The sequence below is a fragment of the Bidens hawaiensis genome, unplaced genomic scaffold (assembly GCF_021521415.1).
Source record: "Bidens hawaiensis isolate Kalapana, Puna unplaced genomic scaffold, B.hawaiensis_p1.1 tig00026063_1, whole genome shotgun sequence".
Taxonomy (NCBI): Eukaryota; Viridiplantae; Streptophyta; class Magnoliopsida; order Asterales; family Asteraceae; genus Bidens; species Bidens hawaiensis.
Window position 1 is genome coordinate 104,003 of NW_027505063.1, and position 25,675 is coordinate 129,677.

Below are 25,675 nucleotides of genomic sequence, written 5' to 3' on the forward strand. Positions count from 1 at the left end.
TTAGTTGGAATCCTTGATTTGTTAAATATTGGTAAAAGTAACTTCTTCATTTCATTATTTAATATCCGTTCATTAGTAATAGTAAATATAAATATATTTTGTTTAATAATACATGTATGCCATGAACATCAAATGTATGAACATATGAACACATATATGGTTGTATAATATGGCGTGACCATCATGTCATGAGTTTAGTAGGCATTCATGCACGGTAAAACCATCACGAATGATCAGTGACCGTCAAAACCATTGCTGTTTAAAACCCACATACTAATATAGAAACCCATTTTAACCACATGTCAAATGTTGGTAGAGACTCGAGTAAAATCAAATCAGAGAACCAGGTCTGACCCAACTTGTTTTGACAAGCTATGTAAAGCTGGTCGTTTTGTCCAGGCCAGTACACAACCCAACCTGACTAACTCATTTCGCTGTTCATAATAAAAAACCATAGTTTAAAAGTAAGGCAACTCAAAATGTGCCCTAACAGTACAAACTAGGAAATATAGGGTCAGTTTTTGCTACATATAGTCAAATATACAAATCAAACAGTTATTTGACTTTTTCGGCTAGACACAAATTCCCTATCTACTTCAACATAATCTATGTGCTGGTCACATCACTTGCTAGAACATTGAGTATTGCCTCTGTAATCATGCATGCCCTACATTTACAATTTGAATACATCACCTAAATATTATGTTAGAATACATTAACTTCTTGATTATTATTATTATTATTATTATTATTATTATTATTATTATTATTATATTATTATTAGGAAAGAGTAAAATAGATGATCATTCCCAAACCATAAGTAGAAAAATACCCGAACCCATTAAAAAGTGACAGTTTGGTTATTGTTCGGTTATAAAAATCTATGAACAGGAACTTCGGTTACGAATTCTCATTACCTGTATCGAAATCGTCATCAGCTTTTGACACCTTCAATCGAGTAACTTCCTTTTCAAACTGGCAGGTTGTGTTGTCTTTCAAACCAGAAGGATGATCATGATGACTCGTTTCTGCTGCTTCATTTGAAAATTCAGGTTGTTTGGGCTCGAATGGGCCTCCTACTTCTTCATCTTCAAAAAAATCTGAATAATCTTCAAAGCCTGTACCTCGTACAGAATGGCCTTGTGTTTCACCTACATACGGGTTATACTTATAACCTGTTTAGCAGCTCAAATGGATATCAAATCAAATAATAACAATAGGTGAGGAACAAACCATCAAAATCTTTTGACTGGCTATTATCCCACTGGTGATTAAACTGATGTGCTGCAGTTCTGCTTGACCCGATATCTTCATTACCCCTACTGTCAGAGAATGTGGAATTGACTGCATCGCTCTTATTGTCATTTATGTGACTTGTTTTGGAAGTGCCTGGTGTTGTAAACAATGATTTAAGAGACAAGTCTGCATTTTGGACAGAAAGGATAACCATCAGCTATTATTGTATATAGAGATGGCATTTTCAACCCATGATTTGTCTTGACTGGACAATATATAGTAAGGTTATTAATCAAATATTCTATAAAAGTAAATGGCCAACTGGTCAATTATGTTCGGGCTAAGACATGGGACTTTAAATTCATGCTGAAATATGATGCGTAGAGGTGACCCAAAACAAGTTTAGGGCTCACTTAGCAAAAACAAGCGAGCCTAGAAGTGTTTTGGGGCAACTCAATCCAAAGTGTTTTAACAAGAATTAAAAATCCCAAATCTTAGCACAAACCTATTTGACTAATTATCCAAATAGCATATTTTGCCAACTCCTTAACATATCTAAAGATAGACCATAAAATGATCTTGGTTGGCAAAATCAAGAGCTGCCTCCTGATACAAGTGGTTGCTCAAGTTGTAGATAATGATTTCACGACGAATATGCACTTGCAATAAAAAAAAATGGCAAGCTTTCATTGCTAAACAAACCACGATGTTGGTAAGCAAAGATTATTACAGGTAAATTAGAGCTGGCAATTTCAACTCATTTGCTAATGAATCAGTTCATTATGGTTATGCTTAAATGATTAAAAGGGCGTAAAACTAGAAGGATATATTAAAAAAAAAAGATAATAAAGATTAGATTATCATTCAAAAAATATGTATTATAGTTGTAATCATGTTTAATGCAATAACTATTTATTATTAGATGGACAAATACGTGTTGTAATCACATTTAATGTAATCACCTAAACTTTTCAATATGTTTTCTAAAACTACTTGGTGTAAACTGAACCCATTTTGCCAACTTAGGGGGTGTTTGGGATTCCTTATTTTACTTCCTTATAACTTTTCATTAAGTTAATAAGTTACAAAGGTGTAACTTATGAAACTTTTCCTCTCACAATATAAGCAATACCAAACACCTTATTATTTTTCAAAAAGTTAAATAAGTTATAAGTTGGTGAAAATAAGCAATCCCAAACACCCCCTTAAACTTAGATATATAATATGAGCATACAATTATCTTGGTTGGCAAGTTCGGCGGCATCATCCTGACTGTCTCGTGTGTTTTTGGTTCGAGTAGCACCTGGCGTTTCAAACATAGACTTTAAAGGTGAACCTGCACCAAAACACAAAAAATAACAATCAGCGTTCATTTGCGAAACTTAATATAACATTGGTAGCCAGAAGTGGCAGCTTCAACTTGTCTACTTATGAGTTGCTCAATTTGATTGTCTCAACTCAAAATGAGTAAAACAAAAATTTAACCAAAAGAGGGAGGGCTAAAAGTCTAGCCAAACCTCCTACTTCATGGTTTTAGGTTTTAACTAACCAGACCAGTTGAAATCTTCTGTCATATCTGCTGAATTTGCACTTTCTTTCAGAATATTATCTTGGTTGGAATTTGCATCATCAGCATTTCTAGAATCCTTCTCCAATTTCCTTACTGAATTGGTCAAACAGGCTGCAAGACCAGAACTATATTCTATTGAACTTGTTCTAGCAGAAGCTTGGAAATCTGAATCTTGAACATCTATTGATAGACACATAAACGGTTATGAACTGTTTATTATGTGTATGGCATAATTATGTAAAAAGTTATCAATCTTATCAAATTTACCTGTTTTGCCTTTACCCTCCGCATCAGCACCTCCGTTTGCTGAAACTGGTTCTTCAAGTTCATCCATCGTGAGATCATACTCCCTCCAATCCACAGAAGTACCAGCACTTCGAGGTTCATCTGGAGAAATGCCTACATCATTTAAGCATTCTAAATGTATGATATACAAAGATAAGAGATGCAAACTACCTTGCTTATTTCGTTCATCTTCCTTAATAGTCAGTATATCTGATTCAGTATCATTAACAAGAGCTGACAACAAGAAAAAAAAATGCATTTAATAAACAATAAGATTAAAACTGAAGGTTGACAAAAACAAAGAACATATGAGATAGTCTCATATTCTTCCTTCTTATATGCAATTGGAGAACCTTCTTGTGTACTCAGACTTTCATGAGCACCAACATCTCCGATAACTTGACTTGAGTTTGCGCCATCAATAGTAGCTGAGGATAACACAGAATGTTTCAAGTAACCAGACACATATACATAACAAAACCCTTTTAATAATTTAAATGGCCTTACGTTCTCCTTTTGTATATGAGATTGTGGAGGCTTCTTCTCTAGTTGGATCCTCATGAGCATTTATATGGGAACCATAGTCCATGAATTTTCCACTGTCCAAATCATTATAAGTTGTTGCTGCCTGTTCGTCATCTAACGTGAGGTCATTCCCTCTACTGGTCTCTACCTCTTCTTTTGTCTGTTCAATTCTCATATCAGACGAAATACCCTTGCTTTCATTTGGCTGAAAACCTTCATCAAATACAAACAAATTCTGCTTATTTCCATCATCACTTTCATCATCCATGTCATCTGCAAAATGAATAGCATACAGTTGGTCAAAAGCACATCTAAGAGAGCATAATTATGTAACGATTTCCAAATTCACACATACCTGTATCACTCAACATACAAGAGACAGCCTCTTTATTCTTGTCTACGACTGACTCATCCAGAGCATCAGCGCTTACAATTCTATCACCTTCTGGTGCGTCTTTACCCATTACTAAATCAGATTGTCTAACCGTATCACATGGAACATCTGGTTCTTGTTCACAAGATTTAACTAAGACTTCATCCGCCACAGGTACATTTGCATTCTGAGCTGGCACTGAATTATCATCCTCAACATCTACATCTATAGCAAGACTATCATTGCTTGCTACTTGATTGTGTTCAGATTCTCCATCCTGCACATCACTATTGTCATCTAAGACACACTCAATGTCAATATCAACGCTTTTATTGGCATTCGGCAGTTCTGAACCAGTTTCGAGTTCTTGAGGCACATTTATATCATCATCTTGAACATCACCCTTGCCTATCATAGGAGTACCAAGCATATCCACACAGGGCTTCCTGTCAGAAACAGCATTATCACACTCTCCACCGCCATTGCCTGAGAAAGGATTCTCCTGAACACCAACCCTATCCCCAGAATCAGGCTCAGACATCAAAGTTTTCTTAGCACTATCACTCTCATCTTGCTCATACCGTTCACCATCATCAACATCATCATGTTTAACAACAGAAGAAATTTGAATTGAGGGATCACAGTTATTGTCAACAGCCTCCTCCACTACAACTGTATTGCCAACAGAAACAAGTGGTACCTCAATCATCATCTCAGTTTGCATTCCCTTTAAAGTAGATCCTCCTGATTCTGTTGAATCCATCTCCTTTTCTCTGGCATCAGGTCTCCCTGAAAGGACTGATGTCTCCAAATTTACACCTTCGGTAAACAGTCCAGAATCCACATAAACCTCATTCTGATTTTGTACAGGCACTGTCTCATCAACATCTGTCACTGGAACAGGCATCATACTAATATGAGAAAGATTCTTGCCTGATGGGGATCCAGCAGCTTCGGTAAATATCCCAGATTTCACATGAACCTCCTCATTCTGATTCTGCAAAGGCACAGTCTCCGCAACATCTGTCATTGAGACAGGTGCCACCTTAATATGAGAAGGATTCTTTCCTAATGGAGTTCCAGCAGCTACGGTAAGCAGCCCAAAATCCACATAAACCTCCTCATTCTGATTCTGTACAGGCACAGTCTCAGCAGCATCTGCCATTGGGACAGGGGTCGTTTCGATATGAGAAAGGTTCTCTCCTAATGGAGTTCCAACATCAAGATTTTGTGATTCCAGAGGGTTTTGCTGCTTTTCACTGGACGAATTTTCAGTCGTTGATTTTTCATTACAAGCACCTGCATCTTCCATAACCTCCCCAGAGGCATTCTCCTCCACAGAAACTATATTCTCCTCCACAACTATGGTTGGCAACCTAGAAGACTCTGTAGCTGACAAATCACCCAATGTTTGACCAGTTCCTGCATCTTCCATAACCTCCACAGAAACTATATTCTCCTCCACAACTATGGTTGGCAACCTAGAAGACTCTGAAGCTGATAAATCACCTAATGTTTGACCTGTTACTTCCTTAGAAATTTCAGACCCAATTCCTAGGGTGTCACCATCTGAATTGGGCTGGGCCTCTGCAACATCAGGTGAGCTCATCTGAACATCATCTAAAGGCTGTTCAACTTCAGATTGAACCCCTACAGTGTCAACATCTGGATTGACCCCAGCTTCTGCAACTTCAGGTGCAGACATCTGAACCTCATCAAGAGGTTGTTTAACTTCAGCTATGGTGTCACCATCTGAATTGGGCTGGACCTCTGCAACTTCAGGTAAGCTCATCTGAACATCAGTTAAAGGTTCTTCAACTTCAGATTGAACCCCTACAGTGTCAACATCTGGATTGACCCCAACTTCAGGTGCAGACATCTGAACCTCATCAAGAGGTTGTTTAACTTCAGCCTGATCTCCTGTGGTGCCATCTGAAGTGAGGCCGCCTTCTGCAACTTCAGGTGAAGACATCTGAACCTGAGCATCAGGTTGTTTAACTTCAGACTGAACTTCTATAGTGCCAACACCTGTAGGGGGCCCGGCTTCTGTATCTTCAGGTGAAGCCACCTCAACATCAGCAAGAGGTTTTTTATGAGCTGACTGGCGTGTCTGCTTCTTTTTACCGACCTTCTCTGAAAACCTGCCTGCTGCATTTCCATCAAGTTTGACTCCCCTGCGAGTAATTCGCCCTGAAGCTGTATTGACAGCTGCATCATGTCTAAACTGTGCAACTTTTGGTGACAACAATTGAGCATCAGCAATAGGCTTTTCTTTAATGGTGCTACGCGTAAACCGCCTACCAGATTTATCAATGGCAGGAGTGACCTCAGGCTCGTTAACTTCATCAAATTTTAAATTCTTCATTTTTGCAACTGGGGTCCACTGTTTACCGGATTTAACAGTATGGTCCTCAGAATCAGTTTGTTTAGCTTCACTTAACTTGGCCTTCTTTTTAGAGCGACTATCACGAACAATTACACCACTTCTTATTCCAGAGCTCCTTCCTTTTGGCATAGGTTTCTTTAAACTACTCTCGGCCTGTTTTTTTGCAACAGATTTTCCTTCACTTTTACTTGCACTGTGTGTAGAACCTTTTGTAGATTTTTCAATAAACGGATCTTCAATAATGGGGGTTCCTTTTCGTTTCCTAGATTTAGGAGTCTCGGCAACAGATTTTCCTTCACTTCTACTAGCACTGTGTGTAGAACTTTTTAGAGATTTTTCAATAATCGGAACTTCAATAACGGGGGCTCTTCGTTGACTAGATTTAGGAGTCTCAGCAACGGATTTTCCTTCACTTCTACTAGCACTGTGTGTAGAATTTTTTGGAGATTTTTCAATAATCGGATCTTCAATAATGGGGGCTCTTCGTTTACTAGATTTAGGAGTCTCAGCAACAGATTTTCCTTCACTTCTACTAGCACTGCGTGTAGAACTTTTTGGAGATTCAATCATCCGATCTTCCTTAATAGGGGTTCCTCTTTGTTTCAGAGATCTAGGAGTCCCGGTAGTTACTTCTTTATCTTCATAACTGCCAGATAGACCTTTTGACTGATTCTTTCCAACAGTAGGTGACTCGACGGTCTTACTTGCTTTTTGGACGACCGATTTCCGCCTGTTGTTCGTTCTAGTTGGATGGTTCACAGCCTCTTCAATTTTTTCAGTCTGCAAAACAGACTTTCTTCTATTAACATTCTTCTTACCTTCATGCTTTAACGGTTCCACAGGCTGTTGAATCTCCACTTTGCTAGCTTTGTTTTTATTCCTTCCAGAAGTTTCCTTTGCCAGAGGAGCTTTGGACCGTGTAACTCTACTTTTATTAGCCGCTTCCTTTTTGTCACTTTCATCTTCAACCACAGTCTCCACCCCTCTGGTCCTAAACGGTTTCCTCTTTGGAGGTTCTTGTTTATCAACATGACTCGAGTTGGTACTCGAGTCAGTAGCTTTCATTTCTCTTCTAGTTCTTTTCTTCTCAATTTGAGTATTATTGGTAACTGTGTTTTCAATATCTTCCTTTATTGTTTGTCTTCTAGACCTTGTAGCTCTCACTGGAACGTCAGAGAGCACAACATTGTGTTCCTCTGTATTCACTTGCTTAACACTCTTTTTCTTGGGATTTGCATCACTAACTGTACCACCCTCCATCAAGGTTTGTGCCTTCCTTGTAACTCTAACACGAGCAACCACAGTTTCCTCAACTGTTTCAGTTTCTTCATTAACCTCTTGAACTACCCGTTTACCTTTACCTTGCTTGTTTTCTGCACGTTGAACACTACCATCTTTGGCCTTTGACCTTGTAACTTTACCAACATTTACTTCAGTTTCTTTATCTACAACAGTTTCCTTTTTAACATCTTTTGCCCCCCTTCTACCTTTCTTCTTTTCATTATTTGTAATGATAACTTCCTTTACTGATGATTGCACCCTGGACCTGGTAATCTTAACAGAAATTTGTCCACTATCATCATTTAACTCAGCAGCAGTGTTATTATCATCAACTGAATTACCACCTTTGGCCTTTGACCTTGTAACTTTACCAGCATTTACATCAGTTTCTTCATCTACAACAGTTTCCTTTTTAACATCTTTTGCCCCCCTTCTACCTTTCTTCTTTTCATTATTTGTACTAACAACTTCCTTTACTGGTGATTGCAACCTGGACCTAGTAACCTTAACAGGAATTTGTTCACTATCATCATTTAACTCAACAGTGGCGTTGTTATCAACTGAATCATCAACCTTCTTTGCCACAGATTTCCTCCGAGTTTTTGTTTGTGTAACCACTTCCTTCTGTTTTTCACCAGGTCGTAGCTCGTATTCAACCAAATCATTATTTGGACTAAACCTAACTTTCTTTGCTTGCCTTTTCAGTTCCGCAGGTTCTCCCTCGTCTGTAGTTTCAACCGAACTCTTCATACAAGTCCTCTGTCGTGTTTTTGGTTTCGGCTTTTCCTGGATTGAAATAATTGTGTGTAAAGAGAGAATGATTAGCCAACAGAAAAATCCCCATATTCACCAGAAAAAATCACTGCACACACTTTACAAGTTACATTGATAAATTGATATACAAACGTATAATCGTGCATGTAGAATAATATATAAAAATAACATATATATATATATATATGTGGATATGGGGGAAACTTAACATACAAATTAAATTAGTGTGCTTACTGTGAGAAGTAATTATATTTATAAGTAGTGTAATTATGTAATTTCGTCGTAGTGTAATACTATAATACACTGCTTGATTCTCACAGTTAGCACATTAATTTAATTTGTATTTGATCCAAACCCTATCTAGCTGTGTAGAAAATTGTACAAAAAAGATGACACACATTAAATCTTGCATAAAGAAATGTATCTTATGCTGTATCCAGTCATATTATGTTCAACATACTAATCCAATCTTTTATCCTCAATACACCAGCTACAACTTACAACACTCTATTTCTAACACTGATACTAACACTTCTCATACTATACAAATTAAACTGCACAGTTTGACTTGAAATGCCACAATTATAGTTCTCAAACATTCAAGCGTAAGTGTAATCAGTCTTCATCATAATAATAAGTAGAAAACATGGCGAATTACATTGAGAAGTGCAGAAAGGTTATCAGCCAAAACGGAATTGGCAGAATTGGCAGAAATATTATGCTCCTTGCACAGCGCTTGGAGCTCTTTCCTCTTCAAACGGTGATAATCCATCTCTGCAACACAAAATCCGTCAAATCAAGCGTAAACGAAGCTAAAATGAATTACAGCGAAGGAGTAGAGTACCTGAGTTAGAGATGAAGTGTTGGCTTGAATTAATTGAACAGTGAATCTGAAATAAGGATAAGAAGCAGATCTGTGGATTTGAAATTTGAATGAGTGAAATTAGGGTTCCCGCTCTCGCAAAAGGGGAAAAATTGATGGTTTTGAGTGAGATCTGTTTCTGGTTGTTTCAAGGAGAGAGTGGGGAGCGTGAGTTTACACTGTCGTATTGGTCGCCACGTGGAGTAAGTGGACGGTCAGGATCTGTTTGAGTGTCACTTTTTGCTTTTGTTTTTTCTATATCTTATCCACGTTACCAACACCCGACTCGCAAAGAAAGAAAGAAAGAAATACAAGGAAAATGAATTTTTTTTTATTTACTTTTGCTTTGTCACGGAAATCAACAGTTTTCTTTTTTGTTAAATATGAGACACAAATACTATAATGCGGCGCCAAAACTCATAAATATACTTATTAGTAGATAATAGATAATAACGATTATAAAAGAAATATATAAAAATTGTGGCACGTCACCATGAGAACTAGCACTTGTAAATACATAAATAAATATAAAACTAGGATTTGTTAATCGGGTTTTAAAGTGTAATTATTTGTAGGTAATTTTGATATGGTGTAAGATACAGAGTATATTCGCGTTTAGTATTCGGGATATTTTGAATCCATACAAATACACGAGATTCATAAATAAGGCAAAAATGTTTTATGTTATTACCATGGTTACTATTTGGTGTCTGCGGAAGACAAAGAATACCCTGGTGTTTGACGGAAAACTAGTGTTGGCAGAACTGGTGGAGAAGATAAAAGAGCTCATTTTTTTATCTGGTTCTAGCTTGTTGACTTGGGAGAAGTGAAGGGACTTTATATTGTGGTCTTTGTTGTTTCTTGTTTGGTTTTATAGTTGGTGAACCTTCTGTTCGGTATAGCTTCTTGCTATGTTTTTTTGTGGCTGTTTTATAATTTTTTTTCATGTCTTTCAAAAAAAAATAATTATTTGTTCTTTGTTATAAAAAGAGTTTAATTTATAAATAATTTAAGTATAAACTCTATAAGATACGTTTATAATGATATACTTGATATAAGGTGTTTTGTAGAGTATCCTAGAACTCCACCTATCTTGTACCACTACGTCATTTTACCCAAGAATGACATGGTTTGATTATGAGTCCTACTAGGGGTACCCCTCTACATACCCCGTATAGGCTTATACGGGGCTCTATACGCCCTACATAGGGCTACACAAGGGCTTATATAGCGCGGGTATAGCCCCCATATACGGGACATATAGGGGGTGTTTGGTGTCCCTAGAAAACCCTTGATTATTAAGCTAGACCGATTACTGGTCAGTTTCAGTTAATATTTTTATTTTATTTTTAATTTGGTTCAGTTTGATTACTAATTGTTCATAAATGTATTGTTTAAATGTATATAATAAGATATGCTGTATATCTAATTCAACAATTTAAAACAAAATTTATTCATACAAAACATTATCCAGCTCAAAGCCACTACAAAATTTCAAACCCATGTCTTTTTCATCACATAACTTTGTTGTGAAATTAACTCAAAATGAAAACCCTCACATAGTTATGATTTCAAACGAAAAAAGGAACTAACCTGAACACCTGCTTTTGATTCTAGCGCGCTTCTATCTCTAGCGAGCGATGAGATACAGTTATGGCAGCGTAGTTCGGATGTGGATGATGATAAAATAAAATATTGAGATTTGAGAGTGACAACTAAACTTTTAGGTTAAATTGCCAGTGGGTCGTATTTGGATAATAAAGCAAAGACCCAGTTAACCTAAAAGTTGGATTTTACCATACCATACTTGGACTTTTAGATTAAATTACTAATGGGCCATGCTTGAGATCTGCTAATCGGTTCGGTTATTTTCGGTTATAAAAAAATAGTTAACCAAACCGAAAAACCGGTTATCCAAAAAATAAAAAATTAGCGTCGGTTAATGCTTCGATTTGATTTTTCCGGTTAGTTCGGTTTCAGTTTGGTAATTTGGTTTTATGCTTTCCTGTTTTTACCCATGAACTAACGTGAACTACTCTATAAACTCATATTTAGTGACACCACTCATCTTTCAAGTATCTTGCATCCTATACCTTTTTTTTTTTAAATAATAAAACACAAATTATACTTTGTAAAGAAAATTAAAAATAAAAAAAATACATAATTCAAACTTTAAAAATTACAAGATCATTCATATTTGCTTGCACCAACTCACCTTCATCTATGACTTGCTCTTTTCAACATGGTCATTATTAACTAGATTTTGTTCTTGCGTATTAGACACAAAATCTTGATCATCATCCTCGTCACGATCATCACAAAAGCAGGAGGGGACGTTCGTCATTGCCTCGTGGTTGATAAGTTGTGCTTCTCATCACATACGGGTCAATGAAAGTAAGAAGTCTTCGTGTTATTGGACAACCGCATCGATGGAACAAATGCATTTGTGGACGTGGGTGTTGTGTAAACATTGCGGTTGATTTTGATTTTGAGTCAACCTCGAACCACTTCTCTCGAACTAGAACCACCTCTCCTCGCACCAACTCCTCGAGATATCTTGCTTCCATAAACATTTTTTTTTTCTGTGAATACATTGAGAATTTTAGGTTTTATGTGTTCCGTTATTCACTCAATGGAAACTCTGATTGGATATTGTTCAAAAAAAAGTCAGAATATGGTGCTTATGAGATGCTTATCAAAACATGTACCAATTACTAAAAATTCTTTTTTATTTGGTACACTTATTGACAGAAAATATAGGTATTTGGTGAATTAAATGGATAAAAAACAAGGTATATTCAAAGGGTTAATAAATATATGTTTATTAAAATTTCCAAAGGGTTTCTAGCCATTGTTCAAGGTCATAGTCAACAACACAACCCGATATATAGTACCCGGATCAACTACCCACCCGCCCTTCCCGATTTGGTGGCGGCGGTATAGCTGACCGCCATATGCCATACCTGATAGCGTGTCTGATGGTGCCCCTATCCCATAATGAATTTTATTTTTCATCATTTGAAACCAAAAACCTCTATGTATTGATTTGTAGGAGACCTTAACCACGTTATATCGAGCCAAACCACCTTTTTTCTAGCTGACATCTCAAAATTTCTTGCTTGCATCAATGTTTGATTTTTGTGAATCTATGAATTATTGCTTTTGTGTGCGTAGGATACCTGCTAAATTTTTTGATTTTTAGTGAACTGAAAGGATAAAAAAAACAAACGGTTAATTACCCGAGTAACATCCCATCCACCATAAGGCTACTCCCATTCACAACTAAACATAACCCAACATTTTATTAAAAAAAAACCAATTTCTCTCTCTTCCACCTACATAACCAAACCAATCCAAGCCAAACATAAATTTATACTCTCATTCATAACCCAACCAAACAATTTTTTTATTGATATAATATATATTGTAATTAGTTTTATTGTACTGAAAATAACTTTTGAAATAAAAAAACTATTTTAAATATAAAGCAGGTTCTTATAGATCTTTATTCATAGAACTTTTTTTAAGAATTTGGTATTTTTATTATATTTCTTTTGAATCAATAAGATTATATTTTTTATTTCATAAGTTTTAGAGTTAATGGCCATTTTCGTCCCTGTGGTTTGCTACTTTCGGCCACTTCAGTCCAAAATTTGTATTTTTGTCAATTTAGTTCTCATAGTTTTAAATATTAGCCATTTACATCCTATCCGTCTAACGTCATCCAGCTATGCCGTTAGTTTAAGGGTATTTTTGTCTTTCTCCTTTTTATTTTGAGTTATTGGTCATTTTCGTCTCTGTGGTTTGATACTTTTGCCAATTCAGTCCAAAATTTGAATGTCAATTTAAGTCAGTTTTTTTCTATAACCCTAGAGAGCATTATCCAAGCCCAAAACAAGTATGCATTTACTCTGTCGACAGCAGTAATCATACCCCCTCCTTTCGTATTTAGCTTATAGACGGTTCCTAAACTCTCCCCCATGGTGGAATTCAATGGTAAAGTGGTCAAAGCAATTTCGTGAAACCGAATTGTACGGAAAAAACTAAAAATCGTTTCTTTGATGAATGCATAATATTTAGGGTTTAGAGATTAACATATCATAACGAAAATCCGGGTCGTAATCAACTATTATACATTAATCAACAAAACAATTTTTAGTTTTTTGTGTATAATTCGATTTCAGGGAATTACCTTGACCACTTTACCATTGAATTCCATCATGGAGAAGATTTTAGGAAATGTCTAGAAACTAAATATAAAGGGGGGTATGATTACTGTTGTCAACAGAGTAAATGCATACCAGTATTTGAGGTTGCTCGATGGTTTTGGGCTTGAATTATGCTCTTTAGGGTTATAAACAAAAAACATAAAAAATAAAAAAAACTGAATTAAACTGAACATTAAATTAACAAATTTTCAAACTTTGGACTGAATTGGCAAAGATATCAAACCACATGGACTAAAATGACCATTAACTCAAAATTAAAAGGAGAAAGACAAAAATACCCTTAAACTAACGGCATAGCTGGATGCCGTTAGACGGATGGGACGTAATTGGCTAAAATTCAAAACTATGGGGACTAAATTGACAAAATTAAAAATTTTGGACTGAAGTGGCGAAAGTAGCAAACCACAGGGACGAAAATGGCCATTAACTCTAAGTTTTATTAAGAAACTATAATCACCATATGGATCATTGGATTTTACATGTGCAAAATAGTTTATATTTTGAATGACAATACTGTATTGTTGATGTGAGGCATGCTCCGACCGACTTGTAGTTGGTTCATTGATTGGGTTGCTTCATTTAAAAGAGTTTTGATTTTCTTTTAATTACTTTTCACTCGGCCTACCGGAAGTATAAGAATAGTCTAAAAGTTCAATATAACGTTCTCAGATTCGTCCATAACTAATACTCATGTGCCCTATCTTTAGCAATTCATTGAATGTTGGGTTGGTTTTAAGTAGTACTAATAAGACCATTTCCATCGCCAAACCCAATGCTACTTTGGGTTGCCACTTGTAAAGAAAAAACAATAGAAAACCACTTTTGCTTGGTAAATCTTCACGAACTGTTCTTCCTAGCAATCCAGTTTGCAATCTAATTTCCATGCCAAATGCCAACTAATCATTGGTGTGTGTGTATCTTTTTTTCTTTTTCCTTTTTTGTTTCAACAATTAGTTTAACACAAAAAAAACTTAATTATGTTTAATAACTTAAGTTATTTAATTTTCTAAAATAAACTAAAAACACAGTCTTATTTAAAAAAAAATTACGAACATTTCGATACAAATTTTATAAAAAACAAAGTTTCTTTAAAAATGATGTATTTTTTTATTATAATTTCCGGTATAATATTATTGGTTCATAGACTTATTATGCTAAAATTTTATTTTTATTTATATTTTAAAAAATTTTAAACCATATTTACATTTAATAAAAATTTTGTTGGGTTGAATCGGGTTGCGAATGAATTTATAAATTTATGTTTGGTTTGGTTTGGTTGTATAAGTAGAAAAAAGAAAAAGTATTTTTTTAATGTTAGATTGAGTTGGGATAGATTTTGAATGGGAATCATATTTACAATTTGTTTGTTTAAACTTAAAAGAGTCAACACTCAAACGACAAGCTTTGGTAATTGTTTCCACCGGAAACCAAAGCCTCCGATCAACTAACCAACCGTTTCATTCTGCATCTGAACTGAACCACTCAAATGGCAGAAGGATCAAAGGAATCAACGTCAAGCACTATTATCAGTCAACATGATTTAGTTTCCGAAGAAGACAGCCTCAAATCTGCCCCAAATTCTCCCAATTCATCCACTCGCAAGGTTTAATTTCTTCCTTAATCGTTCATATTCAGTCTATAATCACTTTTATTTCCAATTTTACCGAATTGATAGTTGTTATGTAATCTATGGGATCCGAATTAGACGCAGGGGTTATAATACACCGGAAACTTATAGGTTTCTTGAAATTGAACAATTAGGTCAATATACATAAACACTAATTATTCAGTTTTTTATGATATTGAAGCCCTAATAGTACTACATTTTTAAATAGGGCTGAATTTACACATAAAACCACTGTCACACTTGGATGCAGGCCTAAATCACAAATTCAGTATGAAAAACCATCGTATGTATCACATTTAAAGTAACATGTACATGCCGCGCTTTTGCGGTTCTTTGCTTAAAATTGGTTATGATTGAGCATTTTTCTCTATAATCATTAGTTTACTTGAATCGTTCATTATACATGTGTTGTATGAAGTGATTTTGTGTGTTTATGAATTATGACATGATGCTGACTTTATATTTGACCAGGCTTGTTATGCTGTTCTTCAGAGTTGGGTTTCAAAGAAATTCATGACCGGATGGTATACTATGACACTTTTAATGTATCATTGTTATTATTCGTGTTGTTACTATTATGTGTATCGTGTCTTCTAATTTGTGTTATTTGGTAATGTTTCAGTGTTGTTCTCTTTCCTGTGGCTGTTACATTCTTTGTGACATGGTGGATTGTACAATTTTTTGATGGTTTTTTCAGTCCTATCTATGAAAGACTTGGTGTTGAAATATTTGGTGAGTCATATACAACATGTCCTTCAGTTTATTGTTTTTCTAAGTAAGCACCGTGTGAAGTTTTATTGCCTATTTACGCTTCTTTTAACCTTGTTTAGGAGACTTTAGCTTCTACTTCACAAAAAGTATCTTTTGTTTTCACAATAAATGGCCTTTTTGGTCATTTGATCTTTAATAACCAAAATCTGCCACTGTCAATATGCTATGATTACAACTTCACTATTCAAACATGCCTTAAGTCCTTTACATGTGCTATCTTATCATTAATATACTTTTTACTTCAATTCAGTTTTCATACAATCGTGCAGGTCTTGGATTCCTGACGTCATTGATCTTTATATTCTTTGTGGGCATCTTTGCTTCATCATGGTTGGGTGCTACTGTCTTTTGGGTAGGAGAGTGGTTCATAAAGAGGATGCCTTTTGTGAAACATATATATTCAGCATCCAAACAAATCAGTGTTGCTATATCTCCAGGTAATTCATGTCACTTTAATTTCTATTTTACAGTCACTTAGTATTGAATATTGATAGAAGATGATATAAAGATCAGAAATGTTATCTTGTTCTTGTCTGTATTACCAACATGATTATCAATTTAGAGTGAAATATTAATTTATTGACTTGTTTTTGCTTATTGGTTAAAATGTTTGTTTTCAGTCGATATAAAAACCCTTTTCTTTTGTGACAGACCAGAACACCACTGCGTTTAAGGAGGTTGCAATCATCCGTCATCCTCGTTTGGGAGAATATGCTTTTGGCTTCATTACATCATCAGTTGTTCTTCAGGTAGTCATTAGTGGTTATATTGAAATTGCAGCAAGTTTTTCCATGTGAACTTTCAATATCTGTGTTTGTTACTTTCTTGGTTTAAATGTCTTAGTTTAAAAAGTGATTTTTAATATGTGTTGCACTTGCAGATGGAAAATGGAGACGAAGAGTTGTGTAGCGTTTATGTCCCTACAAACCATCTTTACATAGGAGATGTATTTTTGGTCAACTCTGAAGAGATCATAAGACCAAATTTGTCTATTCGGGAAGGAATCGGTACGCTCATCACTTCCTTTCCTTTAACTTAACATGTTTGATTCTTTGGATGGTCGATGCTTATAAGTAGAGGTGGAAATTGACTCACCAACTGATGAATATGTCAAATGGATTGTATTTTATTTAAACGGGTCAAATACAAAATTTAGCCATATGGGAAGGCTAAAAAGTTTGCATTAATGCATACAATCTCCTAAGACATTTTAATGATTCATATTATTAGTATTACAGTAATAACATTTTGTAACAATGTCACTTTTTAAAAAAAAGATTTAATGAAAAAAATATGAAAATGGACAAAAAAAAAGGGTGTGTTTGTCAACCCACAAAACCTGTTCATTTTGCAGCATTTAGGTTAATAGTATTTTTTCTGGTGAAAAGAATCTCTTTATATACTTACTTTTTCAATCTTTATTTCAGAGATTATTGTTTCAGTGGGCATGTCCATGCCACAGTCGATATCTCCCATAAAGAGGGTCCCACCTGCAAACGATAGGGCTCCACTAAACATACTGCTCTGAAAGCTTATGCGTTTTCTGCAGATCTTTTTGTATGAATGAAATGAAATGAAATATTTGTACTATTGTACTAACACGTGTTACAGCCTCAACATATCTAGTAGTGTACGCGACACATATCTTACGTTATCTGTTTTGTCTTTACATATCTACAAGTCTGAACCAGAAAGATGAGTTTGGCTTGTTTATATATGTAAAGGAAGTATATGTAGTAAAAGAATCTGACTGTGTTCAATACAAATGGACAAAATGATTTGAATAATAGTGTTCTACATATAAATACAATAAAGAGTAGAAGAAACTATCGTTTTTGTCTTCGTCTTTGAGCAGTTGGAGGCAACTTCTCAGAAGGGCCAGTGGGAAGTTTCTGTCCGGTTTCTTGTTCAATTTTGGCTTTTAGCTGTCTAAGAATTTTGATCCGACTCAGCTTTTCAGGTGATAACTTATCCCAGTAAATACCTGCAAAACATCGTGAAATGAGATTGCGAACTGAAGCAAGCAGGGTGGTTTAAGATTTATATGATTCGGATTATGGCTTGAAAAGTAGGGTTTAACAGATGAAGCAAGCATATGGCGTAGTCATTCAAAATTTGAATTAGAAACGATAATCGTGTAGTCATTCAAAATTTGAATTAGAAACGATAATCAAATGAAGTTGTGATGCTAACGCAATTCTAAGATTAAACCAGTTAACGATACCCATAAGCACTAACCTCATAAAGGTATATAACAGATAAAACAGATCAATAATAGCATATTGGTGGTTTCAAAAGTCTAGGGAAGATATTTGGTGCAGTCATCTTCTCCAAATTTCTGACACTAAGAATCTACAATTATCAATCTGTTTCATCCTGACCGGATTTAATTCCACTAACTGTCTTTCAAGATTAGTGATTATCGATTTTGCTAACAGTTGAATCTAAAAACTCTGCTAGCCTCATGACTACACTTGATTATTGTTTCTAATTCGAAATTTAGATGACTACACCTTATGCTTGTTTGTTATTTGCTTCATTACAACTAAAAGTTGTACCAATTATTCCTAGATTGTGATTTAAAATATAAAATTTATATAACTTTTCCAGAGCACTTAAAAGGATCTGAATGGAGAATGAGGGGGGTGTGTGTGGCGAAGTAGTCAAGTAGTTTTGATTAGGGGTGTGCAAGAAACCGAAATAGTCAGCCCATAACCGACATAACCAACTTAACTCAACCCAATAAAAAACCAGCCGCTTGGTTTAATTTTTTTTTTAAAAACAAATTTTCAGTACGGTTTTTCTATTGACCGAAAAAAGCCAGACTGAACTAAATGGAACCAAACGTAAAAAAAAACGAATTTTAAAAAATTTATAGCAATTTAAAAATAATGCAGTCCAATAATTTTAGATCCAAATGATTTATAACCAATTAATTATTAACTATTAATTAATAAATGGCAAAAGTTTTAGGCCCAAATTCATTTATTTTGGGCCAACTTTCTTTTTGGCCCAAAAGTTTTAAAACCAAATGATAAAACCGAACCGCAGAACCTGTTGTAAAAACTGAAAACATACAGCTTTCAAAAACCCAGAAACCGAATTTCATTTCTAGTTTTAGTTTGAGGCCAAAACCAACTCATGCGCGCCCCTAGCTTTGACATGCAGCTAGAATCTGTTGAACTTGGTGTCTTGGATGATATGGTACTTGTGTTGGTCAAAGATCGTCAACACACGCATCCTTAATAATTTTTCTAGGCTGTTCTTAGTAGTAGTCCCAGATCATTAAGTAGAATCTGCATTTTAGTTTTTAAAAACAAGAAACTAACCTTGAGGTTTGGGGATAGATGTGTTGGTGAAAATAACTTTAGTGGGAGTGCATATGATGTCAACAGGGACATCATGGACCAACAGCTTCTCAACAGGAATATCATCTACCAGTTGTTCATCATGCACTGATACATAAATTTTCTAAGATTTATAATTATCCTTAAATTTACCATAACACGCAACTAATTATTGAAATGTTATTACCAGACGTCACAACTGGAGTTGAGTCATCAATCGCTCCCATATAGTGCAACATTCCATATTCAAGTTCCGCAAATCCCTACATCATTGCTAAGTTCATCAACAGCCAATCTATCAAATTTATACAATTCAAATAATTAATAACATTTTTATCCTTCCCTAATATTAAACGTGTTAAAACTTTTGGGACGGGCATTATTCATATTTAATGGGGGTTGGTCATATACCTCGCCCTTGCCAAGACGAGCTCCGGTTTTTGGATCAACAGCAACCGAGCCGATAACAATAAGATCTACCTTAATCTTCTCATCTAATCCAATGGGCCGGCCGTATTTTGCCACCTCGACAGAAGTGCATGCTTCGTTCATGGTACTAGGATTCAATGTGTCTGATTCTAGTACAGAGAAAAACCCTGTCCTTAAACGCGGTTGTGGAGTAAGTAGCTTCTTTCCACCTTTATGAAATATAATGAAATTAAATGGTCATATAAAAGAGCCAAAAGCAGTGAATCATAAAGTCGAAACTTGCTTATACAAGATGCACAAATATTATCTAGGTAAGTCTTATTTTTATTTTATTCCATCTATTTATAACTATGACAACTTGTTACCAGAAAACTTACAAACTGTACCTGCTAATATATGGTTTTGAGTTGTCATTTCTGACATGACCGGAAACATGACAAAAAGATAATCAGGATTTGAGTTGCCATATCTAAGGGCGCAAAGGATTTGAGCCAATTCGTGAGCTACTCGAGATCAACTTGTTAAAAGCTCGAATTGAGTCAAGCTTAAACAAGCTTGCTTATTAGACGAGCCCGAGCTTCACTTATCAAGTTTGAGCAAGTTCGCAAGCCTAATATTTTTACAATTTTTATTTAATGTATTAAATATATGCTTATATAATTATACATAATATTATGATAAAAACAGTATACATAATGTTATACATAAAAATTATAGTTACAAGTCATATAAAAAAATTAAACATGTATACAAATTATTTGATAAATAAAAAAGCCCGAGCTTGAAAAACTTTAGAAAAAGAGCTCAAGAGGAAACAAGCTCGAGCTCTCGTAGGTCAAAACGAGCAGAGCCCGGCCTAGTTGAGGTCTGGCTCAGCTCGTTTGCAACCCCTAGACACATCTAACCGGTTTACGAACGTGCCTTGTTCGGGTTGACTTGTTAATTAAAAGAGTAATATTTGAATTAACATGTCTAACCTATTTGACTAAACAAGTCGACCCGCCAACCATATGGACACAACCCGCCAACCAAATTAACATGCTTAAAACTAACCATTAAGTGTGAAGAATCTGACTTGTTTCTGAGGTGTATCCGGATTAACCTTGACACAATCAGCCTTTGTAAACACCTCCAACCTACTCAACTGATTCATATTTCACCCCAAAACAATTAATAATAATAATAAAAATAATAATAATAATAATAAATCTGACTTACTTTATCAGCAGCAGCAGATGCTCCAACAAAATTAGGTATCCGGTGATGCACAGGTCTCGGAAACTGAGCAATGTTACGGGCCTCCATCAAATCCCAGATTCTCTTCCGGATCACCCATTTCCAAGCCTTCGGGTCATCATCTTCTTTCTCAGCTGCTGCTTCAATCGCCATGGCTTCTCGTGCTTTGGCGTCCAGACGAAGCCGCTCGGCCTCGTACGCTGATTCATCGAACGAAAGTTGTGGTCTTTTGTTGTTGTTGAGTTTGAATGGATTGTTGGTGTAGTATCGGAAGATAGAGATTGAATTATTGGGGGTTTTGATAGGTGGAGTTTGGAATGCATAGGCAGCAGCGTTCATGGCAGATTCAGCCTTTTGTTTTGTGTACGTGATGATAACAACACGATAACGTTAAATCAAACAAACAAAAAAAATACATAGTAAGATAGACGTTGCGACGGGGCCGTTAAAGGGCCAGGAAAACAGATGTGACAAATTTTAAAACGTGTCGTGACGTGTTAATCCGCAAAATTTATATGAAATGTAAAACATAAGATTCATAAACGTATAAAGTATACGAACTTTTTAAATTCAAACTAAACCATAAGGCTTGTATTGCATTTTACTATGAAAAAAAGTAAACTTAATACTTTTTTTATGGGAAGAAACTGCAACTTACTAAAATCTAAATAAAACAAAATGAAAACTATGTGATGTGATCATGCGAAATGGGATCCAAATCAAGTAGCATTTAATACCACTCAAATAAGCATAAGCATGGTACAAAATACAAATGTTAAAAGCATACAGTACAAATTACACAGAAACAAAGCAATTGAATAACTTCTTCCCGTAAACTAGAGTAAACTGTCAAAATCGTCCTAAATGTTTGGTTAATTATGCGACTTTTTAATCCAAAAGGATTTTTTGTGCGACTGGATCATCGAGGTTTTCCACGTTTTGCCAATTACAAATTGCTACCCGTTAAATTTTTAAAGTTAGCAATTTGGACGTAATTAGCAAGAAGTGAGAAACCTCGATGGTCTAGTTGCAAAAACAAAACCTTTTGGACTAAAGTCACATAATTGATCAAACCCGAGGGACCATATTGAGACTTTACTCCATAAACTATTTTTGATAGTCCAAATGCTTTAACCATTTAGAGTTAATTTTTTTTCCCTAAAAGGACGCACTTTTCTATTGTTAGTCGATAATGGTGAACTTAGGCTCAGGGCTATCCCCGAGAGCTTGATTGCTTTCTTGGGCCTTGCACGAGTTATAAAAATAAGCCTAGAAATCTAACTTAAAATTTAAATATATTATGCGGTGATGGATGGAGTCAGGATTATTTTTTTCAGTGAGTTCACTGTTTTTAAATGCTCCAATTCATAAGACCGAACATAAAAATTTGTGGGTCGGTTCAACAGTTCAGGTGGGGTAAGGTTCATAAATTCATCACATAAATAATCCACTTTTTGCCCTCTACCAATAAAAGTGTGTAAATAATCCCCTTTTTGCAATTAAATTCATGACTTTGGTCCATAAGCAAATTGGCTAGAAACTTAGGATAGACAAAACTTGCAGATGTTCCAACTCTTAAAACTGATATGTTCAAAATGTCTCAATAGTGTAGGCATTATAATTTTAATTTTGTGACAGTAGGTAGGGATGAGCAAATTGGGTACCGGCACCGAAATCGGTACCAAAGTTTTAAGTTTCGGTATCACTACATTACGGTACCGATATTTCCCGAATTTTACCTTAAATAATGGTACCGGTACCGAACCGAATTTTTTGGTACAGGTACCAAGAAGTTGTGATTTTTGGGATCAGGATTTTCGGTACCGGTACGGTTCCGATCTGATCTCATCCCGAACAGAAGGTCTCAACTGTCTTTACTGATATGTTCATGCATACCAAGTGACATAAGTTGGTCAATTTGCTCATGAAATTGCTCCATGGTGTAGGCATTGTAGTTTGTGACAGTAAATCTCAACTGTGTTTCACTTTACCAGCAAAACATTTTACACTTAAATTAAATTCCACAAGAACTACATAAATTACACTTTAGTTTTGTTCCATCTATCACGGTAAACAAGTAAATGAAAGTGACAAATCAAAACCAGAGTTTTAACATTTTTTTACAAAAAGGGGTAGAAGGGGTTAGAAACTGGGCAGAACATAGATTCGAATCCAACCAACTACCTGTCGTCCGCCGTCATACCTACTGGATCCTCCGGTCATGGGTGGAGTTGGAGATGAATTATTGGTTAAATAACTAATTGAATATTGATTTTTTTTGCTTGAAAATATAGAGGGAACGCGCTCGTGATACTCATAGCGGAAGTGAGATAGCACCCTTCCCTTCAAGTGTTATGGTTTTGCAGTAAGGGTTAGCCATGTTGGTTTGGCGCCCCATAACAAGTAGTCAATGTTTTTTGAACTCTCAACATGCAACTTCTCTAATCCTACTCCTCAACTTAAATCATTATCAGTCATAAGACTCGAATCCCTCAACCTCACGGGAAAGATATTGGTACCACCAGGCCACATTCCCTTTGGTGTTAACCAAATTAATTGATCTCCATTCTCCTACAACTACAAACCAAATCGCTGGTAATCAAAACCAACAAGTTGCAAAATCCAAAACCAAAACATCCATTACAACTTGATTTTACACCATAACCGTAACGACCCCAAACCATGTTGAACAATGCCAAAACATCAAGAGAGAAAAACCAAGGATTCATAAATATTCATATAAAACAACTTTACATATAAGATGAAAACATCCACACAAGTCCCATACTTCTGTGAGAGCATAAAATAGCACTCGGTTTCCATAATAATTAATGAGTCGTTGAATCATGATCTGCGTGCATGGACATTGAAGAATCAGAGTGATGCTCATTGTTTCTTGGTCCATGAGATATGTGGTAGTTCTGAAGACTGCGACGAACTGGGCTCGACAACGCATTTGAGAATATATAATTCCTAGGTCCTTGTTGATCAATACCTGCCATGCTAGTATTAGTCGAGTCGGACTGTAAACTTCTTGGGGCCATTGCCATTGTCATTGATGGTTCCTCCCCAGATGATTCCAGCTCAGCCTGTGTGGTCCAGCAAATATTATTTAAATTCATACTTTTTATTAATATAGCAAATATAGAATTACATAATAAATATGATAAAAACATATAAACATGTAAAAGAAATGACAAACAAACCTGTATGTAGGCTAGTATGTCATCTGATGTCACTCTCCGACCTTCTGCGTGTTGCTTGGAAATCCACTGATAAAGCATTTCCTACAGAATTCAAAATTTCAAATTACATCAGAAGACATATAACCTTAGTTTAGACATTATGTAGTATTAGGTTATTATATTAGAAATTGGCAATTACAACCATTAGGTTATTAGATTAGCAATTGGTAACACAAAATAAAAGGGCATTATATCAGCAATAGGCAAATTATTAACTAATAACTATAATTGTGGCATTATTATGACAGTTGATACTTTTTTACTTTTGTGTTGACGTTTTTAATTATTTTGAAGGCCAAATATTTTATATTATGTGGACAAATAATGACAACAATTGTTCCTTGATGATAGTCAGCAGTTTTTGCCCTTCATGAATCTCAATTTTGAATCCCTTATTCGGTGATCAAAATTCATATATACTGTCAAAAGCACAACTAGTAGCACCACGAAGAAATAAGTCAATAACCCTCGAATACCATAATGATCATGCTGACACATATCAAAATATGCTAATGCGAACCTTAGAAAGTTATGACAGAGAATCCACCCTATTAAGCTATTATAATCAGTAGTCACATAATAATGTTGGTTTATTATTACTCCGTGCATACCAGTCCTTGAGTATCTTGATATAACTAGCAACAAGTGAATACTAACAGTATAAGACTAGCAATTATAATTAATTCTCTATTGATGTTCTTGTCATATTTTTAACTCAAAAAATATTAGCTACTAAGGCAATATAGGACTGCAAACTTTTTAATTTACATTAGACTAGAATAGATACTCTTAACAATCATGACTCAATTCAGTATTATGAATGAGATAAGTGTATTATATATAATCCCTAACAAATAAATAAAAAATTAGGGTTTAATCATCAGATAAATTGGAATAGGAATAATAAATGATACCAGTCCATGGCGTTCACCGGAGAGGAAACAGAGTTTCTGTTGGGTCATGGCCTGGGAGAGAGAGTTAGCGGAAAATGGCGTACATGGCCACCGACTTCCGCTTCTTACCCATTAGGATTCGGATTGACGACGGAGGGAATAAATAGGCTTGCGTAATAATGAGGAGTTGCTCTTATTTATACCTCTACATTTATTAATCGGTTTATTTGAATTTTAAACCTTTTTGATTTATTATAAGTCTTTGGACTTTGTCACTAAGATACGAGACGGGTGTATTACCGCCGAGGAACATGTTTAAGAGAGAGCACTATTAATATAATCGACTACAATATTAAGATAACAAACGTAGCTAGTTAGTCACATAGAGTTCATGAATTTGGAACGAGTGACTCTCCACTAAAATCAGTTGAGAAACTTTGATGATAGATTGACATAAAGAACTGATTTTATCGTAGATTGACAGGAAGGTAGGTTGTCAGTTCGATGGTATAATGGCTTAGGAACGGTCTATAAATTGGGCTAGGTTAACAGATTTAATGGGCTGTTGATTGTTAAAGAAAAAGGTTTGGTCTAAAACCAATTCAC

The 25,675-nt window shown here is 35.3% G+C and overlaps 4 protein-coding genes across 4 annotated transcripts; 1 reads left to right on the forward strand and 3 right to left on the reverse strand.

Annotated features, from left to right (window-relative positions):
- Positions 1-900: 900 nt before the first annotated feature.
- Positions 901-12,253, reverse strand: LOC143610399 (uncharacterized). Its single transcript, XM_077084893.1, has 12 exons — positions 12,187-12,253; positions 9,089-9,204; positions 5,440-8,442; positions 3,972-5,319; positions 3,599-3,889; positions 3,415-3,519; positions 3,263-3,325; positions 3,074-3,193; positions 2,786-2,986; positions 2,471-2,572; positions 1,234-1,422; positions 901-1,151 (listed from the first exon to the last, which is right to left on the reverse strand). The coding sequence occupies exons 1-12, from the start codon at positions 12,251-12,253 to the stop codon at positions 901-903; spliced, it is 5,856 nt and encodes a 1,951-aa protein (XP_076941008.1).
- A 2,754-nt stretch (positions 12,254-15,007) lies between these two features.
- Positions 15,008-17,605, forward strand: LOC143610402 (protein LIKE COV 2-like). Its single transcript, XM_077084896.1, has 7 exons — positions 15,008-15,124; positions 15,620-15,672; positions 15,771-15,880; positions 16,189-16,356; positions 16,571-16,668; positions 16,800-16,926; positions 17,347-17,605. Exons 1-7 carry the CDS (start codon positions 15,008-15,010, stop codon positions 17,445-17,447), a joined length of 774 nt encoding a protein of 257 aa, XP_076941011.1. The 3' UTR covers positions 17,448-17,605.
- A 109-nt stretch (positions 17,606-17,714) lies between these two features.
- On the reverse strand, positions 17,715-21,270 carry LOC143610400 (5-formyltetrahydrofolate cyclo-ligase-like protein COG0212). The gene is made up of 6 exons (XM_077084894.1): positions 20,914-21,270; positions 20,749-20,839; positions 19,678-19,904; positions 19,454-19,529; positions 19,249-19,374; positions 17,715-17,903 (listed from the first exon to the last, which is right to left on the reverse strand). Exons 1-6 carry the CDS (start codon positions 21,268-21,270, stop codon positions 17,746-17,748), a joined length of 1,035 nt encoding a protein of 344 aa, XP_076941009.1. The 3' UTR covers positions 17,715-17,745.
- Positions 21,271-23,759: 2,489 nt separating this feature from the next.
- Positions 23,760-25,138, reverse strand: LOC143610401 (uncharacterized). The gene is made up of 3 exons (XM_077084895.1): positions 25,091-25,138; positions 24,138-24,218; positions 23,760-24,020 (listed from the first exon to the last, which is right to left on the reverse strand). Exons 1-3 carry the CDS (start codon positions 25,136-25,138, stop codon positions 23,760-23,762), a joined length of 390 nt encoding a protein of 129 aa, XP_076941010.1.
- Positions 25,139-25,675: the final 537 nt, after the last annotated feature.

Excerpts from the sequence above, each read along its gene's own strand:
- LOC143610399 (XM_077084893.1), bottom strand. The coding sequence starts at position 12,253 with ATGGCATATGGCGGTCAGCTATACCGCCGCCACCAAATCGGGAAGGGC. Across the intron at positions 8,443-9,088 it reads ACCTTTCTGCACTTCTCAAT|GAAAAGCCGAAACCAAAAAC; the intron begins GTAATTCGCCAT and ends ATTTCAATCCAG. Across the intron at positions 1,152-1,233 it reads CCAGTCAAAAGATTTTGATG|GTGAAACACAAGGCCATTCT; the intron begins GTTTGTTCCTCA and ends ACCCGTATGTAG.
- LOC143610402 (XM_077084896.1), top strand. The coding sequence starts at position 15,008 with ATGGCAGAAGGATCAAAGGAATCAACGTCAAGCACTATTATCAGTCAA. Across the intron at positions 16,357-16,570 it reads CAGTGTTGCTATATCTCCAG|ACCAGAACACCACTGCGTTT; the intron begins GTAATTCATGTC and ends CTTTTGTGACAG. Across the intron at positions 16,927-17,346 it reads GTCTATTCGGGAAGGAATCG|AGATTATTGTTTCAGTGGGC; the intron begins GTACGCTCATCA and ends TCTTTATTTCAG.
- LOC143610400 (XM_077084894.1), bottom strand. The coding sequence starts at position 21,270 with ATGAACGCTGCTGCCTATGCATTCCAAACTCCACCTATCAAAACCCCC. Across the intron at positions 20,840-20,913 it reads CATCTGCTGCTGCTGATAAA|TTGAGTAGGTTGGAGGTGTT; the intron begins GTAAGTCAGATT and ends AATATGAATCAG. Across the intron at positions 19,375-19,453 it reads AACTCCAGTTGTGACGTCTG|TGCATGATGAACAACTGGTA; the intron begins GTAATAACATTT and ends TTTATGTATCAG.
- LOC143610401 (XM_077084895.1), bottom strand. The coding sequence starts at position 25,138 with ATGACCCAACAGAAACTCTGTTTCCTCTCCGGTGAACGCCATGGACTG. Across the intron at positions 24,219-25,090 it reads CCGGTGAACGCCATGGACTG|GAAATGCTTTATCAGTGGAT; the intron begins GTATCATTTATT and ends TGAATTCTGTAG. Across the intron at positions 24,021-24,137 it reads ACATACTAGCCTACATACAG|GCTGAGCTGGAATCATCTGG; the intron begins GTTTGTTTGTCA and ends TGGACCACACAG.